This window comes from Saccostrea echinata, unplaced genomic scaffold (assembly GCF_033153115.1).
Source record: "Saccostrea echinata isolate AGI-Se365-2 ecotype Australia unplaced genomic scaffold, CSIRO_AGI_Sech_v1 ptg000020l, whole genome shotgun sequence".
In the NCBI taxonomy this organism is placed as follows: Eukaryota; Metazoa; Mollusca; class Bivalvia; order Ostreida; family Ostreidae; genus Saccostrea; species Saccostrea echinata.
In genome coordinates this window covers 4,149,324-4,160,000 of record NW_026889769.1, presented here as the reverse complement: position 1 = coordinate 4,160,000, position 10,677 = coordinate 4,149,324, and the positions used below count along the sequence as shown (strand labels likewise).

The window sequence follows — 10,677 nt, the reverse complement described above, 5'->3', positions numbered from 1 at the left end:
AATAATTCCTTATATTGACCTGGAAGGTCACGTGATTCATTATATTGACCTGCAATAATTCCTTATATTGACCTGGAAGGTCACGTGTAGGTCAATATAACGTAGTATTTTTCTAACATTGTTGGATCTCAGCCAATCAGAAAGAGGGAAATTATTCAATCATATAATAATATGCAATAATACTGGAAAATTTCACCACATTCCAATTACCATTAAAATCACAAGCTTTCTTAACATGGACAGCTGTAAAATCCCGGGGAGACTTTGAGGTAACGTTGTTAGGTATGTCACATCACATTCTAGGAGCATCTCACCCACACATTCAAGTTGACTTAGAAATTCTGCAGAACACTGCATACTTTTCTCCATTTCTGCCTTCGAGAAAATGGTACCCATCTCGCACCCACTTTCTTCATATTACGATCATTTTTCAAAATGCGCCCTGTCCTTCCATATGATGTTCTGATTTCAGTAGCAATGTCAAGCACAGTGCATTGCGGTCCACATCTATAAACACTCTCAATTTGCCTACGAGGAAAGAATGACCGTCCAATAGTCAGCCAGGCCCTTCATCCTTCACAGAAGATCTATTTTCTATAAATTTCTTAAACCACTTGAAAACCAATTGTTTACTGCTGTTTTGTCCTGCATGTATCCTTAGTGTATACATCTGAGTAAGAGTGTTCTCGAGAATTTTGAGTTGAGTGTTCCCAAGAATTTCACAAAACTTATTGACTGACTGAGTATCGACGTTGTCTAAAGATGTCATTGATGGACAAGAAATCATCAATAGAAAAAATAAATATCCAGTAGAATTGATAAAACTTTTACACAAAGGTTTGTAAGAGTTCAAGCAATCGTAATTATGACATCATTTTTGTTTCATATTCACTTAGCGCGTTTTTTTTTTCACAGTGAGCATTAAGAATTGAAATGATATACAATATACAAATAAATGTTTCCCCCGTATTTTCAAACATCCGTTTCTATGGCAACTGCCAAAGAGTTACTTTGAGGAATTTTTGAAATATTCTTTTATTAAGAAAATTCATCAAGTGTATACATTTTCATCTGTAATTTTCAATCACTTCCATTAATGAATAAAATATAAAGAATTTCACGGACTTTTGGATCAACCCTCGTACATGAATACACAGTTCTATGTGTCAAATTGTAGTAGTTTTGATGATCAATAATGCCATGTAAACAATACAGGCTTGAAACAAACACCAACTGCATGTTAATCTGACCAGCGATTAATCCAAGCCTATATTTAAAAATAAATGTATACATATGATCATGGTTTGCAATTTTTTCCACCTTTTCTTGCTATTTCAGCTTCCAGCTATCTGTCGGTGGATTCCTATCGACTATATAAGGAAAAAACAATCATCATTTCTCTGGTGTCCATCTGCTCCATCTCTCTAATTGTCATGGCATCTTTTCTGCTGTACCGAATCTGCCTTTCCTCACGAAAACAACCCCCCAGTCCTTTGGATGTGGTGGAGGCCCAGCCGCTCCCTGGCTTCCAGAGTGAGGATCTGAGAATCATGTCTCTGATCTGTAAGACAAAGAACGGGGAGGTTTGGAAAGGACAACTAGGGGAGGTCCCAGTGGCTGTAAAAGTCTTCAGTCAAAATCACAAACATCTCTACCAGAATGAAAAGTACATCTACTCACTGCCATTTATAGAGCAAGAAAATCTGCTGAAGTTTTACGGGACTGATGAGCGACAGAATATGGAGGGATTCTGGCAGTATATGATCGTCTTGTCATATGTGCCGAGGGGAAGCTTGTTTGGATACTTGCAGAACAATACAATAGACTGGGAAACTTTCAGTAAAATGTGCCTGAGTATTGTCAAGGGCTTAGTCCATCTGCACACAGATCTAAGGAATGGGGGTAAGGATCCTTTTGATCTTTGTGATATTACAAAAATCAAAAAGTCAGTTTCTTTTGCTTAGTTTGACTGTATTTATCCCCCCGTAGATTAACATCTTCAGAACCCTAGAGTTTTCTCTCCTTACAATATATTCATTGAATATAGTGTAATGGATAGAAATCCTGTGGTTTCTGACCATGTTAGCTAGATTATATACAGTTGAACTTCAATATCTCAAAGATCAATATTTTGAATACCATGGATACATTGAAGTGAGTTGCAAGTCCCAACCACTTTTTTAATATGTATTTTAACCTCAATGTCTCAAATCCTTGGATATCATCAAAGTTTTTTTCTTGGCCCCATCAAGTTCCAGAGAACAAGATTTGACTGAAAAACTGTTTGCTTGAAAGTAAAATGTAATTTTGTCCAAATTGATCTTATAAGGGTACAAATTGATCACATTTGTCTCAAGTTATCTCATGTCAACTGGTCACATAATAGTACCTCTTATTACAATGTAAATCACATGGGGTTATTTCACTGTGAAATGTTTGTACATTGCCCTTGACTGCACTGCAGCAGACACCCCAGGGAAAGTGTAGGTAAGAGTAAATTCTTCTAGCATTTACATTACCAGAATTTGTCAAAAGATTTAGTATATGATTATTATTACACCAAATCTCCCACAACAAAGTAGGATGACTGGAATTACCATATTTTTGTGTTTGTCTGTCCAACTGTCCATCCACCTGTCTATAGATGCAGAATGACCTTGAGCTTGACCTTGAGAATCTAGTCAATTTTTTTCACATTTTGTATAATATAATTATGTCCTACATATCTTAAGCAGTTGTATCATTGGATTTCTAATCTCATATAATAAGAGATGATGCCTCATTCAGTGTCTGTATGAAGTTTTAATTCTTCATGTTTAGGGTTCCATTATGGAATATTCAAGCACAGATATAAAATATGTATGTGAACATGTATCTTTTCAAATATTTCAAAATACAAAATGCATTTAAAATTTACAAAGCAAGTTTCATATTTCACACTGCATGTGGATGGGAAAAATTTAGCACTTTTCAAGTCACCTTTAACAACATTATTATAAAAAAAATTGTCATTCAGTATTTTAATATTAAAATGGAATTAAAAAGTCCTTCATTTTTTTATTGATTACTGTAACTGTAGCAATATTTAAAGTTGAAGCTTACCTTGACATTTAAAAGGGCATGAATGAATAAGTCACAAGTTAATAAAAAAAATCTTCATTTTCTGAGTACAGGAAAAAACAACTATGACGTCACCTGAAAACTTTGCAAGATAAAGATAAATAGGATATAAATCCATATAATGTTATTTACCAACCACGAAGTTATAGTCTCTGTCTGTTTCTCAAAATAAGTTCCCATGCAATGACAACCTGTGTTTTTACGTAATAAAAGTGTCAGTATAATCAGTGTGGGCTTGATCTTCCTAAATGATCTAACAGATTGTGTATGACGTCGCTGACTTGTTAGATGCCCAGAGTAGGGAAACGGGGGTGGATGAATCTCTTTCATAATTTGTAAATATTGACATGAACGTAGAAACATATCTGATTATTTCTCCAGAACCACAGTTGACCATTTTCATCCTAACTTGCCACAAAGCAAGTTGAAGGGGATTCAAATTTATTCAAATAAAATACCACATGGCACACATTCTCACGAAAGGGGAGATAATCAAGAAAAGGCAAAATAGTGTGGTTGTCTTAATTAAAAAACACTAGGCCAGAAAAGATGTTAATGGAAAGCTTCCTGACGTGTAGGTTTGAGGTTTTCCTCACATTGTGGCCCCTGGGTGTAGGATATGGTTACATGGGGGGGGTCAAAGAGTTACATGGAAGTATAAAGGAAAAAAATCTCGAAAAATCTTCTTGTCTGAAGAAAAGCAGGGCCATGATTAGTCATGGGGCCACAATAGTAGAACAAAGTTTAACATGGGAATATAAAGAAAGAAATCTTTAAAAATCTTCTTCTCAAGAGCAGCAGTCATGATTAGTCATGGGGCCACAGTGGAAGATCAAATTTTTAATTTTTTATTGTGGCCCATTTAAAGTTTAAAGTAAAAAATGGGTAACTTATACATGTTTCTTCTGATAAAAAAATTGTGAATGTGGTTTCCTTGATTTTAACAGACCAGTTCAAGCCTACAATAGCACACAGAGATCTCAACAGTCGAAACATCTTGGTACAGGATGACCTTACTTGTGTCATTGGTGACCTTGGATTTGCCATAACGACCATGGGGTCAAAATTGATCAGGAACGGCCAATACGAGTATGCTGAACAGGCCTCTCTACAAGATGTAAGTTATGAAGCAGAAATGATAAGTTTGTAGGTTAATTAGAGCACTAGTGACTATGATATATGTATTCTAATTAGCATAGAGTGAGTACTGTTGACTTGGAGTACTTGTGATGATAAAGTTCAATTAATGCTGCCTTTATGCCGTGCATACCACATGAACATTTTTGTGTTTGTGTTGTTATGTGAAATTTTGAGTTCAATAAAAACTGCAAATTAAAGATTAAATTGCAGAAATTTCAAATTCCTAATCTACAGCAGAGTGATCTAATTATTTCATAAGAAAGCAGTGATACTGGTCATAATTCAAAAATTGCCACTGTGTTTTTATTCTTTTCTACTGTTTTTGAGGTATAATTTCTTCAATAAATTTTAACTGAAACAAAGTTACAGAAAAATACTTTATATACTCAGTTCTCATGGTATCATCAGTTCCACTGTATGGTGGTATTTTCCACAGGCACTTGTTTCTGTAATAATTTTTAACCCCTAGTATAATAATACTATTGGTTAACAAAATTATTACAGTAACGAGTGTCTATGGATTTTCCCAAAATTATCATGTTCTTTTTTGTCAATGAATTGTATGCCTCAGCCCTGTCATCTGATTTTTGCTATGTGGTTTTGGAAAAAAAGTATTGAACACACTTTGGAGACAATTTCGATAAACAGTTGGCAAAGAGTAATTTAAAAAAAAAAATCCCATTCACAATTTAATTTCCTTATTGTTGAAAATATAAATATAATGGTAAAAACTATGTTGAAGTAAACATTTCAACAGCTTTTAATTCATTTGCTTGTCATTTGTAATGTAGAATCACATTTTTTAATTAAAAAACAAGATTTTACCTCATAAATGCACCAGGCTTCCACATATTCCAAGACTACAATACTATGGGAGTCTCTAGTTTTGAAGGTAAATAAGACTTTGTTTTAAAAATAGATTAAAAAATGAATGAAGTTAGCTTGGTAAATAATTTGCATCTAAAAAGTTTGTTCCTTGAAACTTTTTGAATAGCATTTGATGAAATGTTGAGGTAAGAATTTGGAATATCTTTTTTTATGCGAAGGAAGTGCTGTGATTTTATGAGAATCAGGGTTATTTTTGCCCATGTTATTTTCACCCCATCACACATGCAAAGAATTTTGCCCCATTTAAATTCAACCAGACATAGTTGTGTTCAGACATAATGATATCTTGTTTTGAATTCACCCTTGAAAGACAAGGGTTAATGGGGCAAAAATAAATCAAGGGTGAAAATTTCTTAGCATACAAATATGAGAAAAAAAGGAATATTTCTTTATTGATTTGTATGAAATCCAAGAATAATAGCCTCTGGCAGCTGATGTAAGATAACCTTTGAAAATTTGAAGTTTTTATGTTACATGAGTTAATATATGCTTGTATGAAGTAATTTGTATATTTTTCTTCCTGAAAACAGGTTGGCTTTGAAAATTTGAACAGGAGTTTTTATGTAATGTGAATTAATATGCTTGTATGAAGTAATTTGTATATTTTTCTTTCTGAAAACAGGTTGGAACTTTAAGATATATGGCCCCGGAGCTTTTAGATGGTGCTGCAAATTTGAGAGAATCAGAAGCCTCCTTAAAACAAATCGATGTCTACTCACTGGGATTAGTGTTGTGGGAACTTGCCACCAGATGTCAGGATTTGTATCATAGTGAGTTACCAAAGGAAAAGGATACTGTGTATTTGAAGATTATTGCATTTCTTCATAAAGATTTAGGGGGAGGTTATTTGAAACATTGTTAAAAATGTATCGGATGCATAGTTTTAATTTTTTTTTCTAAACTTTTAACAGGAATTATAGATATACATATTGGCAAATATCTGTTGCTTTCCAAACATTGATCCTAATTTTAAGACTTTTTTTTAAAATAATTACTTTCAATTACTTTTACACATGTACTTGACCAGTAAAGCAGGGTTTGACATTAAGTTTCATGAGTACTAGACGGAAGTAGCCCACCATCAGTTCTTGATATCGTGATTACTTAACTAAGCGGAACTCTTTTGAGTTGGAGTTAGGAAATGTCAATTAGCTTGGGGCAATGTGCTGTTGAATACACTACGAGGTCGATCACTGTAGATTTTTGAATGACATTTGAGAAAGAGGTCCTCGTGAAGTATCTTGCTAAACGTTCGGTACACCAGGTGATAAAATTTAGGATATGCTAAGTTCTCCTGAATTACATTTTTTGTAGATATTTTCCGCTAAGCCATTTCTTCTAATAATAAATTCATCCATTTCTTTCTGACTTATGCCCTGTTCACACGGAGAGTTTAATTCACAGTAAATTAATGCGAAGTAAACTAATGCGAATTAAACTAATGCGAATTAAATTGCATTCACACAACAACTGATGTGAAGTAAACTAATGCGAATTAAACTTTTATTTCTATAGTAAGGCTATTCAGTAAGGCTATTATGACGTCATTTTCAAATCATGTCATCTTATGCAGGGCAGATCCATTTGACAATAATGTCATAGTGTCTGTACACATTTTAGTGATTAACATAATTTTCCTGTAGTTTTTCACTCAAAAATAATACAAGTACCTATATATCTAACCACCGACATGTGGCATGTGACTTTATTCTGCCATTGCGCATGTGTCAGAATTTAATTCGAAGTAGCTTTGCTTAGCATTCACATGGAGTTAATGCGAAGTAATTTAATGCACAGTTAACTAATTCGAATTAAATTAATTCGCATTAAATTCTGCGTGTGAACGCAGTTCAAATTTAATTTGTAGTAACTTACCTTTAATTCGAATTAAACTCTGCATATGAACATAATACGGAATAAGATGACTTACTTTCTGAAATGCAAACATTGGCAAATACATTGTACTTTTGGCATACTCATTGTTCGAATCATGCGATTGTCACTAGCGTAAACAAATGTTATGCCCCGAAAATGACATGAGATTTGGAGCTTTCTTGATTTTATTGCAAAAGAGCGGCAGTAAGTTAGATAATTGCGAAGTAATTGCGATACTAAGTATTGGAACTATTGGCTACGTCTAGTAAATTTTACTAACCGTGACTGTAAAATCACCAACCTAGACATGACTTGCAAATTTAATTCTTATAACCATATTTGAACAAAAGCATAGTTTCCCGCAAATGTGTAAAGATTTTTGATAGACTGTGTGATAAGTCGCAGCCAATTTGAGACTGGTTAATGGGGACATGCGAAATTCATATATAATGTTATAAGTGTTACAGAACATTCCAACAAACTATAATAAAATCACATTATTCTAATAAAATATAAGTAAACTAGATAGAAAACATTTGGTTACTATTCATGCTACTTGACACTGAATGAAGTTAGTCTTTTGACTGCGACTACATGTGGCTAAAAATAGTAATTGTGTCATGGGGAAATTTTCTTTTACTTGGCAGTGGCTAGGACAATTGACAAATAATAAAATTATTTTTAGCATATTCATTTGAAAGACTAAAATAGAAGTTTATTTTTAGTTTATCCACAATACCAGTTGGACTAGTTAAAATACATTTTACAGGACCAAAGCACTCAAGACTGGGTCATTCGGGCATGCCTTGGTGTCAAACCCTGTTGAGCTACATTTTTGTCAGATTTTCCTGTTCAGTTTGTGTAATTCTTTTCATTGAAGGTTGTCCTGTCCCTGATTACCAGATGCCTTACCAACAGGAGGCAGGCTCTCAGCCAACATTTGAGGAGATGCAGATTCTGGTGTCCAGGAACAAAGTGAGACCTAAGATGCCTGAGGTCTGGCAAAGTCACAATCAGGTAGGTACTGTCAATACCAGGTAGGTACTGTCACAATCAGGTAGGTACTGTCAATACCAGGTAGGTAGGGATGGGTATCGCCAAAACTTTCGTATTGCGATATATCACGATTTTTCCCCCAAAATACCATGATATTTTAACAAACAATTTTTACAATGATTGTAGATAAATGTTCATAATTTTTCCTAAAAATAAGCTGGAAAAACATAACTTCACTTTTTTCATTTCTTTAATAACATAATTTAAAGCATGTTTGGATGCTAGGATGCTGTTCTTTGACTGTTTTTAACAACACATTTTACACTTCCTGTAATTGTAAATTGAAAGTTTAAACAATTACATGAACAATTTTTGGAATTTATAATTATGTACCTAAATACCGGTATTTTAGTTTCCATATCACGATACATATCACGTATTTAAAAATCGTGATATACCGGTATACCGATAAAATCGGACATCCCTACAGGTAGGCACTGTCACAATCTGGTAGGTACTGTTAATACCAGGGTAGGTACTGTCAATACCAGGGTAAGTACTGTTAATACCAGGGTAGATACTGTCACAGTCAGGTAGATACAGTCACAATTAAGTAGACTTTGTCATAATCAGGTAGATACTGTCACAATCATATAAAAATAGTAATAGACAGAGTCGAGAATAGTCATGCTTGGGTGAAAAGAGTCACTATCATGTAGGTACATTCATATCTATACAAGAACAGTATTGATTGTGTAGACAAAATCATAATTAGGTGGACAAAGCCTAGTCAGGTAGACAAATTCACAATAAGGTAAGCACAGTGATAGTCACAGTCAGTTAGGCATTGTGACTATCACGTACACACAGTCACTATCAAGTAAAAACAACCATACCAATAGGCAAGATCACAGGTAGGCTGTCACAATCAAGTATGCAGTCACATTCAGATAAGGATACATGTATTGGCAATCAGGAATCAACAGGTTTCTTTTGATTTGGCTTATATAACTGATGATGCATGTATAGCCAAAGCATTGATGTAAAACATGTACCTAAATTTAAAAGCAGACATGATAGAACAGATACACCTAGTCACCTGATTCCACCTCTGGAATTTCCAGAGGTCGGTGTTTGATGCCCTCTTCACAGATTTGTATTGTTTATAGATTTTTTTTGATTACTGTTCATTATCTTCATCTTTTTCATTCGTACATGTATAACACAGCCAGAGAGTAGGAGATGCTGTAGATCAAGTAACAAAATGTGTGAAGCATAGGATTTTTTTGTGTATAGAGCGAACAGTTTTCTAGCTTGTAAATTACTGTACTAGTAAGAATCAGTAAATTCATAATGCTGTATTTGTAGGCTGTGTACATTCTGAAAGAGACAATAGAGGAGTGCTGGGACCATGACTCGGAGGCTCGTCTGACAGCAGTGTGTGTAGAAGAGAGGATACTTGATATGATTGCACTCTGGTCTCAGGAAGGCAAACAGAAAGGTAAATAATGGTCATACAGGTGAGGGACAGAGAGGGGAATCAAGGTATCACACTGGTCCTACAGGTGAGGGACAGAAAGGGGAATCAAGGTATCACACTGGTCCTACAGGTGAGGGACAGAGAGGGGAATCAAGGTATCACACTGGTCCTACAGGTGAGGGACAGAGAGGGGAATCAAGGTATCACACTGGTCATACAGGTGAGGGACAGAGAAGAGAATCAAGGTATCAAACTGGTCATACAGGTGAGGGACAGAGAGGAGAATCAAGGTATCACACTGGTCATACAGGTGAGGGACAGAGAAGAGAATCAAGGTATCAAACTGGTCATACAGGTGAGGGACAGAGAGGAGAATCAAGGTATCACACTGGTCATACAGGTGAGGGACAGAGAGGAGAATCAAGGTATCACACTGGTCATACAGGTGAGGGACAGAGAGGAGAATCAAGGTATCACACTGGTCATACAGGTGAAGGACAGAGAGGAGAATCAAGGTATCACACTTGTCGTACAGGTGAGGGACAGAGAGGAGAATCAAGGTATCACACTGGTCATACAGGTGAGGGACAGAGTGGAGAATCAAGGTATCACACTGGTCATACAGGTGAGGGACAGAGAGGAGAATCAAGGTATCACACTGGTCATACAGGTGAGGGACAGAGAGGGGAATCAAGGTATCACACTGGTCATATAGGTGAGGGACAGAGAGGAGAATCAAGGTATCACACTGGTCATACAGGTGAGGGACAGAGAGGAGAATCAAGGTATCACACTGGTCATACAGGTGAGGGACAGAGAGGAGAATCAAGGTATCACACTGGTCATACAGGTGAGGGACAGAGTGGAGAATCAAGGTATCACACTGGTCATACAGGTGAGAGACAGAGTGGAGAATCAAGGTATCACACTGGTCATACAGGTGAGGGACAGAGAGGAGAATCAAGGTATCACAATGATCATAGAGGTGAGGGACAGAGAGGAGAATCAAGGTATCATACTGGTTATTATTTATATTCAGAAGAAATATTATACATTACCTGTCTCATAAGTCAACCACAGAAAAATTAGTACAAAAACAGCATTTTGGGGGTTTTCTCATCTGAAAGCAAGTCTACCTTCAAAATCACAAGTTTTCTGAATGTATTTGTAAACATCTT

The 10,677-nt window shown here is 35.5% G+C and overlaps 1 protein-coding gene across 2 annotated transcripts in view; it reads left to right on the top strand.

Annotated features, from left to right (window-relative positions):
- LOC133189957 (uncharacterized) overlaps window positions 1–10,677 on the top strand; it is a 35,626-nt gene that overhangs the window by 19,826 nt on the left and 5,123 nt on the right. For both annotated transcript variants that reach the window (XR_009721539.1, XM_061325403.1), the window contains exons 7-11: window positions 1,339–1,902; window positions 4,068–4,237; window positions 5,771–5,918; window positions 7,904–8,040; window positions 9,388–9,520. Coding sequence is in view for 1 of the 2 variants with exons in the window: in XM_061325403.1 (XP_061181387.1) it covers window positions 1,339–1,902; window positions 4,068–4,237; window positions 5,771–5,918; window positions 7,904–8,040; window positions 9,388–9,520 (1,152 nt within the window). In the remaining variant the exon portion in view is untranslated. The remainder of the gene's footprint in view (window positions 1–1,338; window positions 1,903–4,067; window positions 4,238–5,770; window positions 5,919–7,903; window positions 8,041–9,387; window positions 9,521–10,677) is intronic.